The sequence below is a fragment of the Nyctereutes procyonoides genome, unplaced genomic scaffold, assembly GCF_905146905.1.
Source record: "Nyctereutes procyonoides isolate TBG_1078 unplaced genomic scaffold, NYPRO_anot_genome, whole genome shotgun sequence".
Lineage (NCBI taxonomy): Eukaryota > Metazoa > Chordata > Mammalia > Carnivora > Canidae > Nyctereutes > Nyctereutes procyonoides.
In genome coordinates this window covers 35,468,988-35,494,728 of record NW_026575051.1, presented here as the reverse complement: position 1 = coordinate 35,494,728, position 25,741 = coordinate 35,468,988, and the positions used below count along the sequence as shown (strand labels likewise).

General features: G+C 42.5%; 2 protein-coding genes across 3 annotated transcripts in view; one reads left to right on the top strand and one right to left on the bottom strand.

Moving 5' to 3' along the window:
• Positions 1-9,137: 9,137 nt before the first annotated feature.
• On the top strand, positions 9,138-10,962 carry KHDC1L (KH domain containing 1 like). Its single transcript, XM_055329615.1, is given in 5 exon segments — positions 9,138-9,247; positions 9,378-9,488; positions 9,693-9,696; positions 9,817-9,935; positions 10,860-10,962. Coding segments are annotated over 5 exon segments (447 nt in total).
• A 1,010-nt stretch (positions 10,963-11,972) lies between these two features.
• The window catches only part of KCNQ5 (potassium voltage-gated channel subfamily Q member 5), a 504,327-nt gene continuing 490,558 nt past the window's right edge, over positions 11,973-25,741 (bottom strand). For both annotated transcript variants that reach the window (XM_055330921.1, XM_055330922.1), the window contains 3 exons: positions 21,375-21,506; positions 19,045-19,171; positions 11,973-17,426 (listed from right to left, as the gene is read on the bottom strand). In XM_055330921.1, the coding sequence (XP_055186896.1) occupies positions 16,464-17,426; positions 19,045-19,171; positions 21,375-21,506 (1,222 nt within the window). In that variant the 3' untranslated portion in view covers positions 11,973-16,463. The remainder of the gene's footprint in view (positions 17,427-19,044; positions 19,172-21,374; positions 21,507-25,741) is intronic.

The window sequence follows — 25,741 nt, the reverse complement described above, 5'->3', positions numbered from 1 at the left end:
ATATAGTGACCGTAGATTCCAAACACAGAATTTAGACTCCTTTATCCTTCATCAGGTTGCTAATCCTTGAGGAAAGGGCAACTTAAAAACCATGGTCCTGACTGAACAGTGCCCATCTCCCTCCCAGGTACTTTGAAGAGAATTCTGTTTTATTCAGAAGTTATTTATTTGGTTGGATTTCATTTCTAACAATACAGATATCGAATTACTACGTCATACACCTGAAACTAATATGTTAAACATCAATTACATCTCAATAAAAAATAACAGTCCCAGAGGCGACTGGGTGGCTCGTAGGTAGGTTAAGTGTCTGCGTTTGGCTCAGGTCATGATCCCCTAGTCCTGGGATCAGGAGCACGTGCCTGTTCTGGCTCTGCTCTCAGCAGGGAGCCTGCTTCTCCCTCTGCCCCTCCCCACTCAAGCTCTCTCTCAAATAAATAAATAAAACTTTTTCAAAAAATGATGTCTCCAGGTGCCTTTCAAGGTTATATGCTAGAGTGTGAGGTCCTTCAATTGCAGGAAACATCTGTGGGTTCCAATGTTCTGCAAAGTGCCCTTACAGGACAGAATCAATAAATATCTATTGAATAACAAACAAAATCAAAATGTACAGTGAAATACATGCAACTTTTGTCAACTATGCTTCAATAAAGCTGCGGGGGAAACCCCATGATATATAAATTTAAACGGGAAAGAAAATATTGCCAATAACAGTAAGTCCAAGGATATCAGATCAGGGCTCAGATTCAGTTTCTGTGTATTCCTCTCCTCCCACTTCATATCGTGTTGGCTTGGCTTTATCTTCAGGCTGGTAGCAAGATGCTCATAGCACTTTTCCAAATCATATCCAGTCCCAACCACCAGGAGAAGAGGAGGGGCAAAATCTTTTTTGTGACCCTTCTCAGAAGTGAGAAAACCTATCCTGGAAGCCTCCTTAGGCTTTGCTTCATTTCAAAATTAGGACACGTGCCATATTCTAAGTGGGTCACTGGTAAGGGAAATGAGATTATCATGCTTAGTCTGAACATATGGAGTTCAACTGATACTAGGAGCTGCTCACAGCATCACTATGAGATTCTTTTTCTATATTTTGAAGTCATCTGGGAGTCGAAAATGTTTCTATTGTCCTCCATTGATTGGCAGAGCGATAGAGATACTGAATAAGAAATGGACTTACCTGTAAGTCAATCGGAGGACAAACATATGGTCTCATTCATTTGGGGAATATAAAAAATAGTGAAAGGGAATAAAGTGGAAAGGAGAGAAAATGAGTGGGAAATATCAGTGAGGGTGACAGAACATGAGACATCTAACTCTGGGAAACAAACGGGGTGGTGGAAGGGGAGGGGGGCGGGGGGATGGGGTGACTGGGTGACAGGCACTGAGGGGGCACTTGATGGGATGAGCACTGGGTGTTATGCTATATGTTGGCAAATCAAACTCCAATAAAAAAGTATACAACAAAAGAAAGAAAGAAAGAAAAAAAGAAATGGACTTCCCTGAATGATTTGGGAACCTGAGAAGTCATGTTAAATGAAACCTATAAATTGGAAGCTGTTTCTTATAGATTTTCTATTTGCCCAAGTATGAGGAACCTCCAGAATGCAATGTGGTAGAAAAAAATATTTCTTTTGAACGAGAGTTTGTTAACATATTTTCTTATTTTTAAAAAACTCTGCATGGGGATCCCTGGGTGGCTCAGCGGTTTAGCTTCTGCTTTCAGCCCAGGGCGTGATCCTGGGTCCCGGGGTCGAGTCCCATATCCAGCTCCCTGCATGGAGCCTGCTTCTCCCTCTGCCTGTGTTTCTGCCTCTCTCTCTCTCTCCCTCTCTCTCTGTGTCTCTCATGAATAAATAAATCAAATATTAAAAAAAAAAACTCCTGCAATCAGAAAATTGACACTTCTGGCTTCAGATATGGCTATCTTGCTGTGAGTTCACATCTATCAGGAGACAGGCAAACCCAGGAGCATTAGGGATCATGTCCTTCTTGTTAGGCATACTCATATTAAATAAAAGTGACCACTTCCTGTTATACTTGTGACTTTTTTTTTACTGCATAAAGATTGAGCATTATTGGCATTGGATAATCAACTGCACAGTATCTGACTCCTGTTTCTGGTTGTATCCTGGTAACTTGGATAATATTTGTGTAATATTGCGTGAACATATTAAAGTTTTTTTTCAAAATGATATTTCTACATTGAGTCTGATCTTTTTTTTTTAATTTTTATTTATTTATGATAGTCACACACACACACAGAGAGAGAGAGAGGCAGAGACACAGGCAGAGAGAGAAGCAGGCTCCATGCACCGGGAGCCTGACATGGGATCCGATCTTGGATCTCCAGGATCGCGCCCCAGGCCAAAGGCAGGCGCTAAACCGCTGCGCCACCCAGGGATCCCCGAGTCTGATCTTTTTTAATCCTCACCACGACAGTGAAGCAGTTGTTTTATTTCACCAAAGGGTGATATTTGGGAAAGTGAATATCAACATGTGTACCAAGCTAACTAGAAGGTTAATTTTCTCGAAGTAGAAACTGAAGCCTCCTGATAACACTGGCATCAGTGTTTTGTAAAATCTTTTGCCCTCCCTTCCCCAATAAAGGCCATACCAGGGAACCTCAGGAAAGCAATAATCTATTTTTAAAGAAACGCCTCAAAGCTCAGGCAGGAACACATCATTAACACTGGTGCAACACCAAGTAGGCTCACAGGACAGAAGCAAACAGGAGAAGTCAGATGTTTGGGACTTAAAAGCAACAGCAAACACTTGAAATTGGTTTGGATTGTTGGATTTTTTTTTTTAAGATTTTATTTATTTATTCATGACACACACACACACACACACACAGGCAGAGACACAGGCAGAGGGAGAAGCAGGCTCCATGCAGGGAGCCCGACGTGGGACTCGATCCCCGGCGCTAAACCCCTGGGCCACCCGGGCTGCCCGATTGTTGGATTTTTGTTCCATTTGAGGGAATCAAGTGAGAGTTAAAGTCTCTTGCAAGGAAATCACGTCAAACTTGAGGCTTCCCCTCCGAAGGCGGTGGCGAGCCGTGACCCGAATTTCCTCAGAGGTTGTGTTCTAGCTTCTTTCTCTCCCCCATGCCTTTGCTCTGAGAAGAGGCAACCCTCTCCAGGAGGAGCAGGAACCCCTGTGCGCGCTTAAGACGGGAGAAGGGGTGCAGCCCGGGGGGCCGGGCGGGGGGGGGGGGCTTAGCGGTTTAGCGCCGCCTTCAGCCCGGGGCGTGATCCTGGAGACCCGGGATCGAGTCCCACATCGGACACCCTGCATGGAGCCTGCTTCTCCCTCTGCCTGTGTCTCTGCCTCTGTGTGTGTGTGTGTCTCATGAATAAATACATAAAATCTTAAAAAAAAAATACGGGAGAAGGATGCAAGAGGTGGAGGCGGGGGAGGGGAGCTCGGGCTCGGGCACCCAGACGGAGGCGAAGAGGAAGGAAGGAGCCAGAAGACGCGGGACACCCGGACGTTTACGTCTGCGGCGCACGCAGCCTTGTGCGGGGGATTCGCAACAGGCCGCTGCCCCCCCCCCCCCGCTTAGGTTTCCTCCAGCTAAGGAAACAAACACAGGAAACCTCATTTCTAGCGGAGTGGGGGTGACTAAGCAGGAGCTCACACCCTGGAAGCACCTTGCAGCCTACGGAAACGGCAGCGAGGAGGAAGAGAGTGGGTATTTTTCAGGTTGGCCCAGTGCACCCCAAGTGCGGCAAGAAGCAACCCCCGGAGGCGGGGGCGGACTCGGGGCGTAGGCGCGGCCAAGCGAGCGTCGCCCGCAGTCTGGCCCAGGAGGTGGTGCGAGTCGTCTCCGCTGCCCTCCGGCCGCCCGCCTCCGCTCTAGGACTTGAGGCCTGCAACGCCAAAAGGGGGGGGGGGGTATGGGAAGGTTTCCAGGGTCCCCAGCGGCTGCCAGCTGGCTATCTCCACCCTACACACAGCCCTTCAGGGTGCTGAGCCCCCGCCCCTTAGCCGAGCCCCACCCTGGAGGGGTGTGGGGTGCGCGCAGGCCGGGGGCAGACTCAAGTTGCCGCGGCTGCTGGAGTGGAAAAACGGGGTGTGTGTGTAGAGGCTCTGTCTCAAAAATTTTTTTAAAAGTATTTCTTTGACCCACTTGCCTAAAATCATAAAGTTAGAAAATCTATCTTCAAAATGTCATTTCAATGACTAGCACTCTTGTTTAAGTACTTTTTTTCCCCTAACATGCTGGCCACAAATCTGAAATAATCAAACTTCTAAAATACCTTTTCTTTTCTTTTTGCTCTTTTGGTTTATTAAGGGATAGAACAGAAATACTCAGGTTTGCTTGACATTATTAAATTTTGAGTAACTCAAACATGAAATTTTTTTGGTTACCAAATTGGGATATAAAAAACTGACAGGGACGCCTGGGTGGCTCAGCGGTTGGGCGTCTGACTTGGGCCCAGGGCGTGATCCTGGGGTCTGAGGATCGAGTCCCGCATCGGGCTCCCTGCATGGAGCCTGCTTCTCCCTCTGCCTGGGTCTCTGCCTCTCTCTGTGTGTCTCTCATGAATAAATAAATAAAATCTTTTTTTTAAACTGACAAATCAAAATAAAACTTGAGTTTTTCTAGGTTAATTATCATAAAATGTGTACTTCTAAAGTGAGAAGAAAGAAGAACCCTTGTTCATTATATAGATTGACACAGTAACTGTCAACACATTGATTTTAAAAAAGAAAATTCTTGTAGATTGCGAATCTTTTAGAGTTCCTGGACCCAATTCCAATCTTTGTGTGGGGGGTGGGTTCCCTCACATACAACACAATTCTTGGACACCAGCAGGGTGTCTAATCAACCCAATTCTGACATATATACCAGGAGATAACTTCAGATCCGCCAGGTTAGGGATTCAGTCCCACAGGACTGGCCCCAAACGCTACCCCCTTCAGATGCCAGTAGTAAACCCCAGGCTGTTACCTGTGCTTCTGACAAGCCTGCTGCAGGTTGAAGGTTTCAACCACCTCTTCTTTAGGTTTGATTAATTTGCTAGAGTGGCTCACAGAACTCAGGGAAGCATTTACTCTTAGCAGTTTATTAAAGGATATGATAAAGGATACAAATCAACAACCAGATGAAGAGATACATAGGACGAGATCTTTAGCCAAGGAGATTCTATTCTCATGGAACTTGAGGCCTGGCTCACTAGCATGTGGGAACTTTCTGGTTCCCCAAGTGTGGAAGCTGTCAGGGAAACAAAAAGGACCAAAATAGCTGTCCACTTGGGTTTTTATGGAGGCTTCATCACACAGTCATTATTGGCTAAGTCACTGACATTGGCTGATTCAACCCCTAGCCGGTCTTCCTTCTTCAGAGGTTGTGGATGGAGGGGGTGGGGCTGAACATTCCAATCCTTCAGTCTCCTGCTTGGTCTTCCTGGCAAGCAGTATCTGCTCTTGAATGGAGTCCAAAAGTCACCTTCATTAATAACAAGACACCCATTTCTCTTTTATAGTTCTGAAGTGTTTTCAGGAACTGTGGATGAAGATCAAATATATTCTGGAAAATATATATTTGGTCATCTGAAGAAGGCTACTTCGGAGTGTGATGACCCAGAATTCCAAGGTAATACCTTAGCTTACCACTATGCTAAACAAGCTTTGACCAAAGCAGTTGCCCCAGTGGTGGTGTATATGCTGGCTGTTGTTTTTTTTCAGGTTGGATTGAGGATATTCCTAATGCATAGCCCAAGTTCTGATGGTAAGTAGCTTGATTGTTATTTTGGATCTAAGGAAATTAACTGATTTCTTTGGTGATGTGGAGTGCACATTTCACTGCGATTTTTACTAAAGAGCAGCTCCAAAATGTGCTTTATGAAAAGGCCATACCAGGAACCCCAGAAAAGTAATAATCTAATACTTTATAACTGCAAGCTTGCAATTGTTAAGTATTACAAAGGATTCATTTGATGTGCCCAGTAAGTATAAGCATCTTTCCTCAAATATCCACCCCAGCAGCCTTTGCATGACGGGAAACTTGGAGATTTAGTTTTTTGAGAGAAACTAAACTTGCAAAAATCAAGGGAAAAGTACTTGTGGCTTTAGTTGAAAGATTGTATTGGGAAACCATAAAGGATTCTTCTGTATCCTCCAGGAATAACTGATCTTTGGAAGAAGACTACCAAACCAAGAACTTCAGATCAAGCCAATGAGGAGGTGGAGAGCTTCAACTGAAGGCAATAAAACAAGATTCACTTTTGATCTCTGCCCTCCTTTTTCAATTTTGCTCTACTTATCTTTGTACTTTGGTGCCCCCTAGAGGGAGACCAAAAAAATTTCATAATTCTTTCAAGGAGCTACATTTTTTTCTTTTAAGGTAGAAACCACACCCAGCATGGAGCCCAACACAGGACTTGAAGTTACCACCCTGATACCAAGACCTGAGCTGAGACCAAGAGTTGGATGCATAACTGACTGAGCCACCAGGCATCCTCACATATCTACATTTTTAATCTCAATCCTCCACTCAAGGAAAGGCAAAACTCTTGTGTATATATGTGTGGGTTTCCAGACTATAGCTATTGTTATAAATTTGATTAATGGATTTGTCATTCTCTACCTGATTTGACTAACAAAAATTTAATAGTTGTTCCCTTCATACTTCAAAAGATATATTTTCTTCTGCTGGTCTCTTCTGGAATTTGAATCTTCCTCACAGTATTTTTTTTTAAAGATTTTATTTTATTTCTTCATGAGAGATAGATAGATAGATAGAGATAGAGATAGAGAGAGAGAGAGAGAGAGAGAGAGAGAGAGAGAGGCAGAGGGAGAAGCAGGCCCCGTGCAGGGAGGCCGATGCGGGGACTTGATCCCGGGACTCCAAGATCAGGTTCTGAGCCACCCAGGCATTCTCTTCCTCACAGTATTAATTCTGACCTTTGGTTCTATCAAAATTGGACACTGAACCCAAAATACTTATGCTTATTAGAAAATATTTATGCTGACTCAAGAAGCAAGCTTACAGGAGTAGACACAAATATTGAGGCTGTCCTTGGTTTATTAGTCTCTTATCTTCAGGGATTCCCCAGCCTCCACTCAAGGAATCTTTACATGTTACAGGATTAATGATTGTCCTGATTTCATTGTGATCAATGATACTTGTACTCTCCATTCAATTTGTGTAACAGTAAGGTACTACTTTTTATGTGGACATTATTTTACACAAGCCTATCTTGTGTATATGGAGTAACTTTTAGAAAATTTGCAAAACTTATAACATCTACTTCTACAGGAAACTGTTTTTCTGAAAAAGATATTCAGAGACCTAAAATGAGGAAAGCATGGACTCTTTGGGAAAGCTCCCAGGAGAGATAACTGACTCCCTCTTCATCTATACTCTGGGTGCTCCAATTCCAGTAGTAGGAATAATACAACAAGAAAAGCTGGTGCAAAATTTGTCTTTGACCCTAACAGAAGTTGTAAATGACACTACCTCTGCTCTGGAGGCCCAATGAACTAGTTTAAATTAAAGTTTCATGGTGCTTATGCATGATTAAATAGCCTTTGTTTTCTTCTTGGCTGGGTAAGAACTTTGTTTTATAGCAAACACTGCTTGCAGCATCTACCTAAAACACTATGGGTTAGATAGAACAGTTTGTAGTTAAATTAAAAGAAGGACTATCTGGCTCTCTAGAACAGATTCAGATGGGTTTGGGGACCTGATTTCATGGCCTGGTTTTGGCTCTTTCCTTGGCAACCTATTAATAGGACTAATGATCGCTTTGTTTCCGGTAATTTCCTGTATTCTGGTTGACCCATGTATCCTGTCCAGTCTTAAATGAGACTGTGCAGTCATTATGTTTTTAAATGGTTCAACATCTCATCTTGCAACAAAAGGCTCATGTGAGACTAACTGCAGTACAAATGCAGACAGTGTTCTCCAAATAGCCTGTGAACAATGGATTCTGATGATGATATGGATCTGAATCATGCATATGAATGTCCTAAGGGCTGGCCAATGTTCTTTGGCCAAAAGGAAAGATTGACAAGTAAAAAAAAAAAAAAAAAAAAAAAAAAAAAAAAAAAAAAAAAAACAGACCTAGGAACTTGCAGCTGGAAGTTGACAGGTAAACTCTAATGTTCCCTACTACACATAAATAACTCTTTCAGAATTCTTTAACCAGTGAAGACCACTCAGCGATTGTGATGCAAGATGTAGCAAGGACATTTACTCTGTACATTTAAAATCAGACGGAGACAATGACATTCTTCAATCAAGACCACATCAATCTCCACATAATCCCCAAATTGCCCTATTTTTACAAAACTGGCCTCTGCTTCTCTAAACAGTCCTTAGAATCACCCAGCCAAATCCTATAATAGGCTCCCCACAACTCTTCCCTATAAAGAGGCTTTATGTTCCTGGATTGTTGCTTCTCTCCTGAACCAGTACATCAAATAAACTCAACTTTGTCTAACTACACATGTGTAATCATTGGTTCACTGGTAGTAATTGCTATGGTCTGAATGTTTGCATGCCCCTCAAATTCACATATTGAATTCCTAACCCCCAAGGTGAATCCTTTGGGAGGGTTCCTCCTCATTAATATGATTTGTGTCCTTGTAAAAGAAGCCCAGAAAGCTTAAGCACCCCTTCAGACATGCAGCCATGTAAGGACCGTGAAAAGAAGGCTGTCTATGAACCAGGAGGACCTCTCTAGATACCAAATCTGCCAGTGTCATGATCTTGGACTTCCCAGCCTCTAGAACTGTGAGGAATAAGTACTTGTCATTTTTAACCACCCCAGTCTATAATTTTTTGTAGTGTGAACAAACTAAAACTGCCTGTCCAAATCTAGGGAGCCATTTTGGAACCTACCTGTTCTAGTACTTTCCATCCCTCAATCCCTGTCCTGGCTCATACCCAGTTGATCTGCTCCAAAATCTTTTGAAATTAGAATGAAGATAATTTTGGAATGGGTTTTATTGAAAGGATCTGTAAGCAAAAGCCACCCCTCCTTAAGGCGGTCCAAGATGTGGAATTGTTCAGATGCTAATATTTAACACAGATCCCTGGGTCTACCCTGAGTTCTTCCAATTTCTTTTTTGACAGGGTGCTTGAGCTTGCTTCTATTCTGAATCAAGTAGGAGCAATTTAGGACATGGAAAGGAGGGCTTGCAGCAAGAGGCCATGGTGGATTGTATCTGAGAACTTTTACCTTCCATTAGTATTTTACATGGAAGAAGACCAGGAGGAGTGCATCTTTGGTAGGTGGCCCTTGCCCACATCTCCTCCCCAGTTTCCAGCCTTCCCCTACTTTTCCATCCCCATCTTGTCCCGGAGCAGCCCTCCCTGGCCTGCCTAAGAAGTGGAGGTTCACGAATCCCTCCTCCAGTTGCAGGCCACCTTGATGCATAGAGGTGCACAGTCATACCTTTATTCAGCTGCAGAGATGGTTCACAGCCACAGGCCAGACCCGAGTCATTGTAGTTGGACTGCCAGAGGCAAGGCGGTAGCTGTTTGATATGATCTGGAGCTTGGGGAGCTGGAACTCTGACCAGCAGGCCCAAGGTAGGTGTCCCTGGCTAAACTGTGGAGCTGCGTGGCATCTTGGTTTCTTCAGGGATTGTGGGATGGCTGGAAATCCAGGGGCTTCCGTGAGTCCCACAGAGTGCCCTTGAGCCACAGCCATGCTTTTGGTCCACCGTAATTACAGGAAGGTAGCAGGGTGGTGTGCGGATGGGGCAACTGGGAAGGCCTGGGTTGGATAACCCCTCTTAATGTCTCCTTGGGGGTTCTGGCCTGCCCTGGGATCCCAGTTGCGAACCCTCCCTCACCAGGGCACTGTCTTCACAGGCCTTGAGATGCTGCAGCTAGTCTGGAGCCAGCCCCTGACCAAGGAGGACCTGGCCACCACCCCCAGCATGCAGCTGTTTGCCAGGGCTGCCTGCCTGCCAGGGTGGGCGGGACTGTCTCTGTGAGGTTTTCCCAGGCTTCCCATACTAAATGGTAGGTTGTCCTGGATTCCCTTAGATTTCACTCTATTAGTAATAAAGGACTGATCTCTCCTGGGTAGGTGGAGGGGAGGGAAAGTTCTGGCTTTGGTGAGAAACGGCTTTAACAGAAATTTGAATTTGTGACCTAGTCATGTTCCTCTTGGACCTTCTAGGCGTATGTCTGAGACATGTCTTCTAAATGTAAGAAAGTGTTCAATAGGTGAAGATATCCCACAAAATAAGTGACCCAGCGTGTAAAGCCTCTGATGTGCAGTCCTCTTTCTTTTGGATAGGCTTACCGGGCCCCGGAAGGGCCTCCAGCGGGCCCAGCACTGAGATCTGTGGAGCCAGGCTGAGCTAGCTGTGCTGCAGCCCAGCACTGGAGGATGAAACAAAACAGCTCTTGCACAAGCTGCTTCTCTCACACCTGGAGCCTGTTCAGGCTGCTCTGGGTTGAATGAAGACAGGGGCTTCTAGAAAAGAAGGGACCCTCTCTGGCATCTCCCTAGACCTTAAAAGGTAGATAAATGAGAGGAGAAATGTGTGTGTGTGTGTGTGTGTGTGTGTGTGCGTTGGGGGGAAGTGGAGGGTCTAGATGGGGACAGAAATTGGATCTACTCCAACTGCCTGATGAGATGGGCATCCAGGCAGTCCAGTAAACCTTAGGTCTTTGGGCATTGTTCCTGTTTGCTAGAAGTTTGGGGGTGGTGACAGGGTGTTCTGGAAGCAAAAGATCCTGAAGTCCTGTGAACTATGAATAAATTGAGAGGAAGGCTTTCTAAATCCCCTTTCCAGAACCTTACTCAATGCCAAATCCACATTTCAATCTCTCTAGCCAAGAGTTTGGCAAGCTAAACATGTCCTCACTTGAACTCTTCCTGTTTAAGCTTCTCCTCTAGCAGCCTGTATCTCAACCGTGAGGGACTGCAGGTGAGAGAAGCCGGTACCCTGGACTACGGAGAAGTGGTGGAAGTGCTAGGAAGTGGTTGAATTTGGAATATAGTTTATTTTATCTATGGATTTTTTATTGGAGTTCGATTTACCGACATATAGTATAACCCCCAGTGCTCATCCCGTCAAGTGCCCCCCCTCAGTGCCCGTCAAAACCCAGCAAGATTTGTTAATTTCATAGGTTTCATTAATTTCACTCACAGAGGGGTTTTTCTGTGGTATTGAATGGGCGTGGGTGTGATGGTCATACTGGTTGGTGGATGGATGCTGTGGGAATGGAATCCCTTATTTATTTTCTAAGTAGTTCAGTTCTAAAGGGAGGGTGAGATGTTGGGAAAAATAAAGTTCTCAATGATTGCTGGTAACGGGGAAGCCTACTCATGTTTATGAGGAGAAAGAGTGGGAGTCAGATGTGGCAGATATGGGGGAAAATAGGGGATGGGGATTACCCCACCCAACTGTGGAACATCGGCAGCTTGGGGACTGAGAAAAGACGGAGTCTTCCCCTCAGGGAGTGGCAAGGGCCTCTCCACCACCAGGTCCAGAGGTGATATCCCTGGTAACAGAGAGTGGTACTGGGTCATTCAGTGCCCAGAGGGCTTAGGCAAGGAGCTTCAAAGATACTCAAGCATTTATGAGCGGGGATGTGTGTGGTGTGATGTCCTCATGGCTCACATGAGGTCGAGTGGCACCCTGAGCTGTAGCATGGGGATGAATGAGTACCCTGTTACTTGGGATCATGGTGACAGGCAGGGATTGGCACTCCAGAAAGGGAGTCATGCTAATGTAGGCAAAGGAAAAGAAAAAAGAAGCAAGTAATGGGAGCATCACTAAACATGAGAAAAAAGCCATATAATTGGAAAAGTAGGTGTAGGTATTGTGGCAGTGTGTCGAGAATGGCACTAGAGCACATTGGACTTAAAATAGTCGCCAAAATTATGATAGACATATAGTGAATCATGTGAATGGGCAAAGAGAAGTCATACCAATGTACCTTTGGATTTTCTATATTTATTTGAACAAAAACATTTTGCCATTTACCAGTTTTGTTGTGCTCTAATTTCCAGGGTGGTGCCTAAATCTATAATTTATACACAATATGTCTGATAAATTTCTGCTCTGAAATGTATATAGTAAAAGCTTCAATAGTTTGCAATTACATAGGCTCAGGTGAAGTCTTGCCATAATTAAAATTTAATTAAACCCAATTTGTCCTTCCACCACATTTTTGAAGCAGTTAAATCCAGGCTTATAAAAGTTGCCACCTTCAGGGTATGGTAACCTATTTTTATCAATGGTTAAAGTAGAATTGTTGTCCTAAGTATACTCTGTGCTTAAATAGTAGGGGTGAGAGGTTGGGCCATAAACTGGTTCAAAAGTGTTTGGAAGTGATTTACACTTCTAAGTTGGTCAAGAAGGCATGTTCCATACACAATTTTATTTTCATCATCTCTAGGCACATACCTGTTTGGTCTCAGTAGAGCTATGGTGGGAAGCTATCCTTGCACCGTATCCTGCCCAGGATAACCCTCCCTCACTACTTCCTCCTGTCTCAGGTGCCTCTCCTACGGTTTTGTTACTTTGTATTCCAGAGTCCTGACATCCAGTCTCCTTTAAAATAATTCCATTGGAATTAATCATGGATACTTCAGCACAAAATTACTATGAAAACAGAAGGAATGGGCTATCCTAGGGAAGAAGGGAAAGATCCCTTTTGGAGAAGTCCTCCCCTGGTAAGACAGAGCTGGTGAGGTGCTAAACATGGCAATTCTGAGTAGCCAGGGGCTGCAGGTTTGGGCACCTGCCTATCCCCCAGTGATTTCCAATTACTTGTTTAGCACACCCTTTTATTACAGTTAATACAAAGCTCACATGTGCTGCTCTCTGAATTTTGATCTATATTGAATTTTTATGATACACACACAAAAACATTTGCAAATTTCCCCCTACTCAAATTACAATGATTTCTTCACTAACACTGCAGGACGATCACTTTTATAGTTCAGCCCCAAATCTGTACACAGCCAGTTTGGTTGTCTGGGACCAGTCAGTTCAGAACCAACCAGTTAGTTCCAGATAAAAACAGTCACACTGTTTATAGACATCTTTTTAATGTTTTACTTTAAAACAAATGAGCCCAGTAAAAGAGAGCAAAGGAAATTACATTTCAATGATAGCTTGAGATGGGTAATGATATTCCTGATTTATTTGTTTTCAGGAACAGACAACTGTATTGTCATACTTGACTTTTAGAACTGCTCACTTAAAATGCACATAGTTATATTAAGTTTCTCTTACAAAAACACAACCATGTCATTTAAGGCAAAAAATATCAGCTTCTGGGGAGATAAGTTAATGTTTCTGACATATTCTCAGTCTGGTTGAATGAAGTGATCCATTAATTTAGTTGCTCAGGTTTTCATCTTTTCTTGTAGTTTTGCTTTGCTAATGGGCATGAGAATTAGTCACTGTGCCTGGTTTCCTCCTCTCTGTTAGACTGGTTTCACCTGCAAATTAGGAACTTTCAGAGTCACTGAGTCAATGGGAGGTGAGAAAGGCACCTTTGAACAGGAGATAAAGACTTAAAAACTCAATAAAGTGTCTCTCACTTAAAACAACTTGCAACCTACAGATATTAATTTAATTGAACAAAATGCGAACATTTAGACCAGACACAGCAATATTTTTAGTCAACCTCATATAAGGGATGTTTGCTAGTAAGTGTTAGCTCGATCAACCCTACATATTGAAGAAGGCAGACAAACTTTGAACCGAGAAAGCATGTGGTTGCTCAGTGCTCAGCTAAATTGTGCTTCAAGACACCATTTGGCATTGACCAATGGGACTTTGCTAAGTGTTAATGGGAGACCCCTCTCAACTCCGTAGAGTCACACAATAGACAAAACCCTACAGCTCTCATACAATACAACTATCTTTTAACATCCAAGAGTTTTTGTGCTAGAGTGAGATAGACACAAAAATGGTCATGGCTTCAATATATAAAAGGTTTTCACATCATAGTTTATCACATTTTGCTCTGATTAAGACCTCAGTGATGCACTTAGGGTTTGTTTCTGAGTCTTCAGTCTTCAGCGATGCTGGATGAAAGGTACTATGTCTGAGGCCTAAGAAGGGGTCCCCAATACATTCAGAATTCCTGCTGCCAGTGGGGTCGACCCAGGACAGGGTATGTCCAGGAATCAGTGCTACCTGAAAGTTGCTGCCTCCCTCCTCTTCCTCAACTGATAATTGGAGAGAGCCTGCCAAGTGCATGGCAGGTGTCTGGCTTTAGGTCAGTGGAATGATACTTTGCGCGTGCGCATCTGTGTGTGTGTGTTTGTACAACCTCCTTGGGAGGGTATATCACAAGTTCAGGTTGCATGGAGACCTAGTAGGTGAAAAATTGCATTTCATAATTTACTAAAATTCTGTGCTTCAAAAATGAAAAGATTTGCTTCAAAAACTTGATAAAATCATTTTTAGCTAGAGTGTAAAATTTAGACCCTAACATCCGTGTGTCTCCAGCAGCCATGAAGATGCTGAATGGTACACCCCAGGGGAGTGGCCTGGAATCCAGGTGGGTTGAGAAGAGGAGGCTTTTAAAACTTCAGTGTTTATCAAAAGGGACAAGGGTTTTAAAAGGCAGAGAAGCCTATCTGAGGAAGGATGGAGAAGTGGTTGACTTGGGGATGGATACTGGGAAAAGTCTGGCGGAGATCAGGAACAAAATAGTGGCAGGGAACTGAGAAGTCATTGGAGAAGAAAGGTAGGAGGGGAGTCAGAGATGGAGCAAGCCGGCTGGGGGAGACAGTTGGGAAGGGTGGGTGGATTTCAGGGCCTCCTCCTGGCTTGGGACAACCAACCATTTGCTATCCTTGCTTTGTCTTCCTGGCTGCTGAGGTGTTTTTTTGTTTTTTTTTTTTTTTAATTCTTCCCTGCCAAGGAGAAAACTCTTCCTTTTATAAGTCCGTCTGCGGCTGGAGTTTAATTGAACCGAAGTGCTCTCTGGCTTCCCCTTGCCTCTTGAATGCTATCACCATGGCTGAAGTTCTGAGACAGCAAGCAAGGGTGCCAACAAGCAGTCAGCGGGGCAGGCTTTCTGGTAAACCCATCTTTCATTTTGCTTCCCTTAGGTCCTTGCTTTTGTGTTACATGATGAAGCGTTTTGATTTGCAGACCCTGCCGGGGTACCTGGCTTCTAACTGTAAATGTGTATACTGGGAAATGGGACCAATAATTATAGGTTTGGGGCAACATTCTGCGGGGGTGGAGGTGGGGGTTAGAGAATAGAAAACATCCGCTACAATATAAAAAGTAAAGGAAGTTTAGTTACAGCCTTCCATATGCAAAATGTACGACGTAATAGCAAACACATTCAGGGCATAGTAAAAAATAAATAACTTGCAAAATTCTCTGTTTCTATATAAGAAGGGATGTTTAGGTAGTTGAATTCCCTAGCAGTATTCATTTTCTAAAAAGACAGAGTTCTTCTCTTTCGGTTTGTTATTTCTCATTCTCATTGCCCTCTGAGGGCGAAGCTCTTTTCACTAACTTCATCTACATCCTGGTGTTGCGTCTGGATTATTCTCAAGCCTTTCTCATCTCACTCTCACTCAAATGTCTAATTCCCCAGGGATCCTGCCTGTGTTACCGGTTTAGTGGGAATGGTTTCTCTCGCTGGCCCCTTCCTTGCCTGGCCGGGGGTGGCACTGCAGAGGGATCAGCACCACAGCGCTGGCCCTTCTACTCTTCAGTATCGTATCCGCTTGTGTAGAAGTAGAGCACGTATGAAGTTGAATCAGCCGTCAGGGACTATGTTCCCGGGAACTCACATGTGTCAAATGGTCTATTTGCCCCACTGGCCCTGAATTTCATGATTTGCACGCTTTCTAATTGAAGAACATTCTCGTCATAAAGAACAACATGAAAATGATGTGCAAAGTTGCTTGCCACAGCGCTGGATCACCAAAAGCACACAGATTGACATTCAAATCACATTAATAATAAAATGACTGAATAGGAATGGGTTGGCAAATAGATCTTGAAATAAGCAGCCATTTCTATTATTCCCAAGTTCTGCTTTACTTGAAACCTTGTTAGCAGCGGTTGATGGTAGCCATCGTGTTTACATATACATTATGGCCTAATTTTGAAAATGTATTTTTTGTTTAATCACAAGCAGAAATGCCTGAAATTTGAAGTTGTTTACTCCCATAATTTCAAAACACAGAGTCAAATCTTCTAAATGACCTAATCTTGACATTTTCACATACCCCGTAGCATTAGCAGTATTTGGTTTCTCAGGATTTTTAACTCAAGGTACTTTACTAAGTGAGTGGGTTAATGTTGATGTACCTTGGAATTTCTGCCATCCCTAAACATGCATTTTCATGCAATTAAAAGATAACGGGCTTATAAACTGCCTTTCATGTTCTTCCTGATTCTCGTGATTTCATCTTTTTTAGAAGGGCTTTCAAAATAGTTCATGCAATGATATGTATGGCTAAAGGAACTGCTATGCTAGAAGGAGAATGAAGAACTTATTTCAGTTTGACATGAGGCAAGCTGAGGGCTTCTGTACTTTCTCCTGCCTTACAAATGCTCTGAGATGATCTTGATCTTCCAGTCCTTAGAGAGTCTGATGCAAAACCAGTTTCCCTGGGAGGCTGTGGCACGGCATCAAATGTGTCTGTCTCAGTCTCTTCAGGACCCACCTCTTCATCAGTTATAAACAATTTGGATTCCCTCCATTTGGGGTAAAAATCTTGGCTGCCTCTGGAGCCACTTGACTCACTCCCAGAAAGCTGTATATTCAGTTCCTCCGTCGACCTGATCAGGTTTTGTACCGACAGAGATTTGCCCAAGTCCTTGGGTGCCACGGGGCGGACAGATAAGAGAGTTTCTCCTCCCATGTCAAAGCTTTTCCTTAGAGAACAGTCCTTGGTCAGGTTGGACTGTGCAACCTGAGCATTTTCCTTGGAGGCAACAAGGCAGGTGGTGACATCAGAAATGCTTTCCTGTAAGCCTGCGGGGTTTGGGTGCAGGGTCTCTGGCCTGGGCAGATGCTTGATGGCTGGGAGAGGAGGTGGGATCTGTAAAGTTGTTGGGGCTGCTGGCTTAGGTGCCACATTTATTTGGTTTGCAATGTTGCTGGTGGCTGCCACTGCAGAGCCATCACTTTGACTCATTGGCACCTGTGTTGCTTGACTGTGCATAGTAGGGCTAAGCGCATAGAAAGTCTGAGCGCTGAACTCATTTGGCGTCAGAATGAACTGCAGGCCTCGAGAGATGTTGGCACTAGCTGATCTGGATAAGCAGCCACTGTTTTGTGCGGAACTGGACAGGTCTTTGCTATCCACAGGGCTTTGATAGTCAGATGTCTGTTCACATTCAAAGGGTGGGATCTGGAATGAGGCCAAGGTGAGGGCTGAGGCAGAGCCTTTCCGGAGGACCTGTTGATAGATATCTAGTAGGCAGTCCAGCTTGGACTCAATGGACTGTACCTGAAAGTGAGGAAAAGGGTCACATGTGAGTATAACCTAAGAATGGACTTCATTTCTAGAATTAAAAAAACGCAGTCTTGGTGTGCCCATACAGCTAAATATTCAGTATAAAGTATAATATAGTCGTGACCTTTTGTACCACCTCAGAATGTACCTCTAGCTGTGGTGGGGCAAAGGGATGATTTAGGAGGAGAGGTATGCTTTGGCCTCTACATGATCTCCACCAATACCCCTCCCCCTTAAGTCTTTAAAATAAACAGTTGATGGTCTCAGAAAACAAAGGAGCACTGTAAGAAAGCAACTTCTAAGACTCCCAGCCCAATCAAGTTGCCTTTACTAAGCCTCCTCCAAGAAATCATTCTGGGCTTCTACTGCAGTCTAGTCAAGAACTCCTTCTCTAATGAAATCAAGACCTTAAATATCAATGTAGGTGGTTCTGAATTTAAAAATAAAGGTATGGAGGCATCTGGGTGTGCCAGGGGTTGAGCATCTGCCTTTGGCTCAGGTCATAATCCTGGGGTCCAGGATTGAGTCCCACATCGGACTCCTTGCAGGGAGCCTGCTTCTCCTTCTGTTTATGTCTCTGCCTCTCTGTGTCTCTCATGAATAAATAAATAAAATATAAAAAAAAGATAATAAAGGTATGGGAGTGCCTGGGTGGCTCAGTTGGTTAAATGTCTGCCTTTGGCTCAGGTCATGATCTCAGGGTCCTGGGATCAAGCCCTGTGTCCTTGGGCTCCCTGCTCAGTGGGAAGTCCTCTCCCTCTTGCTCTGCTGCTCCCCCTGCTTGTGCTTACACACACACACACACTCTCTCTGTGTCAAGTAAGTAAGTAAGTAAGTAAATAAATAAATAAATAAAATCTTTAAGAAAAGTATGAAATGCTTCAAAATTAATACTCAAGATAGTTTTGATTAGGTTGGGGGAACAATTTGATTTCCGGATAATTGTCTTTTTTTTATTAAGTTTTTAATTTTAATTCCAGTGTAGTTAACATACAGAGTTATATTAGTTTCAGGTGTACAATATAGTGATTCTGCAATTCCGTATGGTACTCAGTGCTCATATAAGTGTGCTGTTTAATCCCCATCACCTATTTCACCCATCCCCCCACCTCCTCTCTGGTAACCGTCAGTGTGTTCTCTATAGTTCAAAAAACTCTGTCTCTTTGTTTGGACAATTATTTTGTATGAGAAGCTACAGCTTTAGAGTTAACAACTTTCAATGTACCATGACAGTTATAATGAGGTTTTAGTTTTTAAAAAAAGAGTGAAAAAAAGAGACAGTGACAATCACCAAAACACAAATGAAAAATAGATTTTTGTTATTTTACTGTGGAAAATCTATAGTTGCTTCCAGTTCTTGCATTGATTGATGAGATGAAATTATTTATTCCTTGTATGGAAATCCAAGTGTTTTAGAGAACACCGTCTCTGCACAAAAAATGTAATTTCATTCATTCTTTCTTGATTTTACTCCTTTAAAACATATTAATCACTAAACTACATCCAAGGGACCACACTTTTTATTTAAAAAATTCTGATGGAAAAGTTAGCCACTACAGTTGAATCATACCTGCTTTTCTTTTCTTTCTTTCTTTTTTTTTTTTTTCCATACCTGCTTTTCCACTTTGACCACCCGGCCAAGCATACTGAGGTCATCGGGGGTCTCATGTTCTGCTGTTATTTTTTCTCGGCTCTTCTTATCTGATGCGATTTGCCCTTTTCCAAGAATTTGGTCAACACTATCAGAAAGAGGAGAAAGGATTATAAATGCTGAAGATGGAGATTGCCCCAGGCCAGAATTAAGTGTTTTGAAAAGAAAAATTAAAGACAATTATCTTTAATTTATGTAAGATGAGATAAAAATGAACTTATTCCAGTTGATGTGCTTATTTTCTTAACATGAGAATTACACATGAGATTAATTTTCCATTATTCCGGTCTGTGCTGAAGTCGCTCATGGGCAATCTTCTGCAGGCAAAATTGTCCTAAAGTACAAAGTAATTTATCTGTTTCCATCTTTGACCAGGCATTTTCTGAATTTAACTGCTGAAAATATGAAAATCATAATTATGATTATTTCATGTTAATAGAACAGATTATTCATTGAACATTTATTGTACATCTGATAGGTGGGAGAAAGTGATTGCCTCTGTCTTCTGGAATTTTAGGTGGAGAATATACACTGTATGAGCTGGAAACTTGGATTAGTTCTATAGGGACACTTGGGTGGCTCAGTGGTTGTCTGCCTTTGGCTCAGGTCCTGATCCCAGGGTCCTTGGATTGACTAAGCATCAGGCACCCCACAGGGAGCCCGTTTCTTTCTCTGCCTTTCTCTGCCTCTCTCTGTGTCTCTCATGAATAAATAAAATCTTTAAAAAAAGATTAGTTCTACAACTTCTGTAGCAGTTCAACTTTATAAAAATCCATACTTTGTAATAGTTCTATTAAAGGACTTGGAAGCCAATGGCCACATAGGCAGAGATTGTAACATAACTCAGGATGAGTTAAAACAATTTCCAAGGAGACTTGATTAACTGAAATGGGAATTACTTTCTTTTGTGTGTGTGTGTTGGTACTGAATTATTGGGAGTACCGACTCAACATTCTGGTTTACTTAGTCTGCACAGAAATAAGGCAGTGCCTACCTTTTGTCATGACATCTAATCTGTTTTAGCAAGCTCCACAAGGACTAAGTCATTATTTTTATTAATCTCTGAATGTCCATAGTGCCTGGCACACATTAAGGGCTCAAAAATTATCTGTTGGATGAATGAACAAATGCAGGAAGGAAGGAATGAATTGTGATTTCTATAATTGATCGACAAGTGGTTCACTAAGGGCCGAGTATATGCTTCCCCCTGGGCTGAGTGTGCTGTGGGCATATAAACAAATGTTTAAGACTCTTTCCTTGTGTTTTAAGAACTCTTCAAACACAAACAGCAGTAATTTGTGTCTGAGAGTAAAGCAAGACTCTTAAAAAATTGAGATGACTGAACATTCTGGCTTCAAGATAACACAATGAAATGTGGTTGGAGTAATATATTGAACTCATTTCTTTTAATGACTCAGTAAGATGCTCACTGGAGAGACAGTGTGTATCTGGCACTGTACAGGACACTAAGGAAGTGAAAGGCCCCAGTTTTAGTCACGAGTAAGGGAATAAACTTGCACCCAGGGAAACAATACAGGAGCCAACCATTCATTTTTGAGTCCAATTCTCTGGCACAGTAATACCAAGATTATGAGTGTCTCAGTGCTCTGTAGTAGCTCTAGATGCTGTAGGAGGTCAGAGAAGGAAAAGGTCTGTTTTTGTGGGCTAGACAGTTGGGTAAAGTTTCAGGAAGGACAAAGATGGCTCCTTTGGACAGTTGGGCTTTAGAGAATAAAAAAACAGCAATAGCACTAATCACTCGAATGACATCAGCGACAACCCTTAACAGTTACTAAGCACCCAGTTAACATGTTGTAACTCATTCAATCCTCATGTGAACCCTACGAAGCAAGCACTAACATTATCCTCATTTTTACAGATGAGGAAATTGAGATACTGCATACTGAGTTGGAGGCTTTTAATGCCTGATTTATATCCTTAAGTAAAAATCTATAAGGAGCACTTGCGTGGCTCAGTTGGTTAAGCATCTGCCTTTGGCTCAGGTCATGATCCTAGAGTCCTGCGATTAACTCCCTTGTAGGGCACCCTGCTCAGTGGCAAGTCTCCTTCTCCCTTTCTGTCTCTCTCTGTGATCTCTCTCGCTCCTGCTCTATCTCAAATAAGTAAATAAAGTCTTTAAGGGGGAAGAAAATCTATATTAAAAGCAAAAGTTACCCATGAAAAATGAATTAGAAATATGAGATTCAGGAGTTTTCTGTACAACAGAAAAGTTACTCTCAGATAGTTTTTATGCCTATTCCTTCACAATAAATCACATTTCTATTGCTTACCGTGTTTGGAGACTTTTAATTCTACACAACATGTCTAGATGACCAGCAGAATATTGTTCAATGACATCTTTTACATCATATGGGCGTAATGTTTCCTTAAACTTCCGTTTTGCAACATGAAATTTCATAATCCTGTAAGAGCAACATATTCCATATTAATCTCCATAACTTTGCTAAAAGAAGTTACCCAAATAGCTTGCTAGTAAATATGAGAAACTCTGGGGGGGAGGGGAAAGTCATGCATCAAATTATTTTAGGCTCCTCTAGAAATGCGACATAAAAGCCCAAGATTATATTGGGCAATTTAAGAATATCTCATGGGAGGCACACATTGAGAGTAGAAAAACACACAAAAAGAGACTTAATATTAAGTGTTATACCTTTCCAGTGTTCACTGAAACCCTGAATCAAAATCAAAGTCAAATGCAATTCTGGGGACGCCCAGGTGGCTCAGCGGTTGAGCATCTGCCTTTGGCCCAGGGCGTGATCCTGGGGTTGGGGACCGAGTCCCGCATCGGGGTTCCTGCAGGGAGCCTGCTTCTCCCCCTGCCTGTGTCTCTGCCTCTCTCTCTCTCTGTGTCTCTCATGAATAAATTCTTAAAAAAACAAAAACCCAAAAAACCCCAAACATTGTTAAAATGTTCTTTTATGTAACTATGCAATTTATGCAGATGCAGGTGTGTCTGTAAAACTCTCTTATTCTCTCCAGAGAAACGTGTATTTCTGTAGGAATTTATGAAAATACTGTTTCATAAATTACTTCTGCCGAATACTGTGTGATTAGGTAGCCAGGTTTCTTCTATTTCAAAAGTAACACTCATCCACTAAGGTTGGGTATTTAAGACTTCAGAACCAGAGATCTTTTTTGTTACAGTGCTTCTCCTGACATGGACCTCATGTTTTAAAACAATAGTTCATCAATAAATCCCATGGTGCCATAAATGGCTAAGTTGCCTACAATAAACAGTTACTGCAATAACTTGATATTATTCCCAAAGAAAGCAAAGAAGCATAACATTTTAATGAGCCTGTGCAGCCTTACTGCAGGTAAATGTTAAGCCTGCCAGTGTTTTTTCAACTATGAAATGGCTCATAGTCTCCCGTTATCACACTCACGGATCCCAGGCTGAGAATCAGTCCATCGGGCTCTGCAAACCACACTTTGTTGTCCTTTGGTGGAAAGTGGGAAGATTAGAATAGAGGATTTAAACAGAAAATACTCATTACCTATCCTGAGGGCTGATTGCAAGGAATTGTTTTATTGGTTAAAAAGCCCCAAACTCTACCTTGTAATTGTATTATTAACTCCAAATTAATTGTATCCTATTTTTCTGGAATCATTTATCCATAACAGTCTTACTCCCTCTTTCTACCATATTTTCACCACCAATCTCTTCTTTGTTCAGGATAAAACTTTTTTTGGTCTGTTTTTTTGTTTGCAAAAACATTTAAGCATTATTCAGAGGAAAATAAAGGGAATCTGTTTTAATTTAACCTCTCAGTACTTTGCTTTAGCTTCTAATTTGTTTATCAAGTTTGTTTGGAGCTCAAGTCTCCTATATTAAAAAATTGAGAAAACTAGTGAAATATGTATCCTGTGAAATTTTTGGCCCTAATTATTATTATTATTATTATTTTAAAAAGATTTTATGTATTCATTCATGAAAGACACAGAGAAGCAGAGACATAGGCAGAGGGAGAAGCAGGGTCCCTGCCAGGAGCCTAATGTGAGAGTCGGTCCCAGGACCCCAGGATTACGACCTGAGCCGAAGGCAGATGTTCAACCACTGAGCCACGCAGGCGTCTCAGTCATTATTATTTTTTAAAGATTTTATTTATTCATAGAGACAGAGAGAGAGAGGCAGAGACACAAGCAGAGGGAGAAGCAGGCTCCATGCAGGGAGCCCCACGTGGGACTCGATCCCGGGTCTCTAGGATCACACCCCAGGCTGCAGGCGGCGCTAAACCGCTGCGCCACAGGGGCTGCCCCAGTCATTATTTTTTAAATATCTGTTTCCCCACAGTAAAATGTCAGTTACATGAAAGCAGGGCTGGACCTCTTTACTCAACAGGCAAGGGCTTCCTAAGTGTTAGCTATTGTTACTACCACTACCTCTACCGTGACTGTTACTACTACCATTCTTCAACACTGTGTACTCAGGGCTTAGCACAGTTCCTTATACACAGTGGAAAGAAACATTTGTTGAATAAGAGAAGGAAGGAAAGAAAGAGAAAAAGAAAAGATCCACTCATCTGTGTAATATTAAGAATAAAACCAGAGGGGATCCCTGGGTGGCGCAGCGGTTTGACGCCTGCCTTTGGCCCAGGGTGCGATCCTGGAGACCCCGGATCGAATCCCACGTTGGGCTCCCGGTGCAGGGAGCCTGCTTCTCCCTCTGCCTGTGTCTCTGCCTCTCTCTCTCTCTCTGTGACTATCATAAATAAAATAAAAATAAAAAAATATATATATTAAAAAAAAAAAAACAGAAAACCAGAAGAAAAGCTAATCTAACAGTCCAGACCCTTCTTTACTTAAGAGTAGCTAATGGTGCCTGGGTGGGTGAAGGGAAAAGGAAAAAAAATCATCTTTATATATCCCTGGGTGGTTTTTAATTGTTGTTGTTTGTGTTTTAATTAATATTATCATTTGTTTTTTTAAATATTTTATTTACTTATTCATGAGAGACACACAGAGAGAGAGAGAGACAGAGACAGACAGATAGGCAGAGGGAGAAGCAGGCTCTGTGCAAGGAGCCTGATGCAGGACTCGATTCCAGATCTTGGGATCATGCCCTGAGCCAAAGGCAGACGCTCAACCGCTGAGCCACTCAGGTGTCCAAATATTACCATTTGTTATGTGAAGTACATTAGATGTCTTATCTTCAACAGCACTTGAGATATTCTTATTTCCCTTTTATATTTAGGGAAACCAAGATTCAAAGAACCTATGTGACTTGCCCCCACACAAGCAACAAGTATGAAGCAAAGTCAGTATCTCACCCAGATCTGTCTGTTCTCCCCCTTATATCACCTTCTGATTTCCCATGGCATCAATTCTGCATATGTTGAAAAGATTGGCTGGGATCTTTGGCAATTTTTTTCTTGGCTACAGTGATAGAAAACACCCTACATGCAAAGGGACAAGCTTTGGCATGAGTTAGTGTGTTCCCATTGGCTGGAGATCAGGCATTTGTGGTCTGTGGCAAGGTTGCTCAGGGGTGGACCCACATACCTCCAAACTGAATGACCTGTTTTGTCCTAATAGGAGCCTGTCCTTGTTTCTTGTAGGGAGTTGTGTGAATTCTCTATGGTAATTTGTCTCAAAGTTGCATGTTGCTTTTCTCTTTTCCTTTCACAAATACTTTAACAGAAGAACAATTTGAAAGCATTCAGTAGATAATATTATACTCTAGTACTTAGTCATATTTTAAGCAGACCATAGATAGTTTCATTTTATTTACATAATTTCCCATTACGAGCTAGCTAAATTAAAGGAAAATCCATTTTTTAATGATTTTGCTCAATATTTATAATTTTGATTTGTACTGTTTGCCAATTTCTTTTAAGATTTTTTAAAAATATTTTATTTATTTATTTATGAGACACACACACACACACACACACAGAGAGAGAGAGAGAGAGAGGCTGAGACACAGGCAGAGGGAGAAGCAGGCTCCATGCAGGGAGCCCAACGTGAGACTCAATTCCAGGTCTCCAAGATCAGGCCCTGGGCTGAAGGTGACACCAAACTTCCGAGCCACCCAGGCTGCCCTGTTTGCCAATTTCCATGATACAAATACTCCTACCATACTTCATTTTGAGCTATCAGTGTGGCATCACTGGGCAAGAAGTTGGGAAGAGATGTGCAAAATTATATCATTAGATAGTGTTTATTTTTTTATTTTTTTTAAAAAGATTTCATTTATTCATGAGAGACAGACAGAGAGAGAGAGAGAGAGAGAGAGAGAGAGAGAGGCAGAGACACAGGCAGAGGGAGAAGCAGGCTCCAGGCACCGGGAGCCCGACGTGGGATTCGATCCCGGGTCTCCAGGATCACGCCCTGGGCCAAAGGCAGGCGCCAAACCGCTGTGCCACCCAGGGATCCCATGCCTTTGTTTTTAATAGAAGTTATTTTATTATGAGTTTATACAATTTAACTTTTAATAATGGATGTATTTAACAAGCAGCAAAATTCCCAAAACTGTAACACTCAGCTCCTGAGAGTCAGTATAAACTATCTCCAGCCCATCCCAGCTTATACTCCTCCTTTTCAAATAATTGAAATGGTATTATTATTTCAATTTTTAATTTCTACACATGAAAGTAAGAAAATCTGTAAGTAAAGCAATAGAAGGAAAGCAATACTC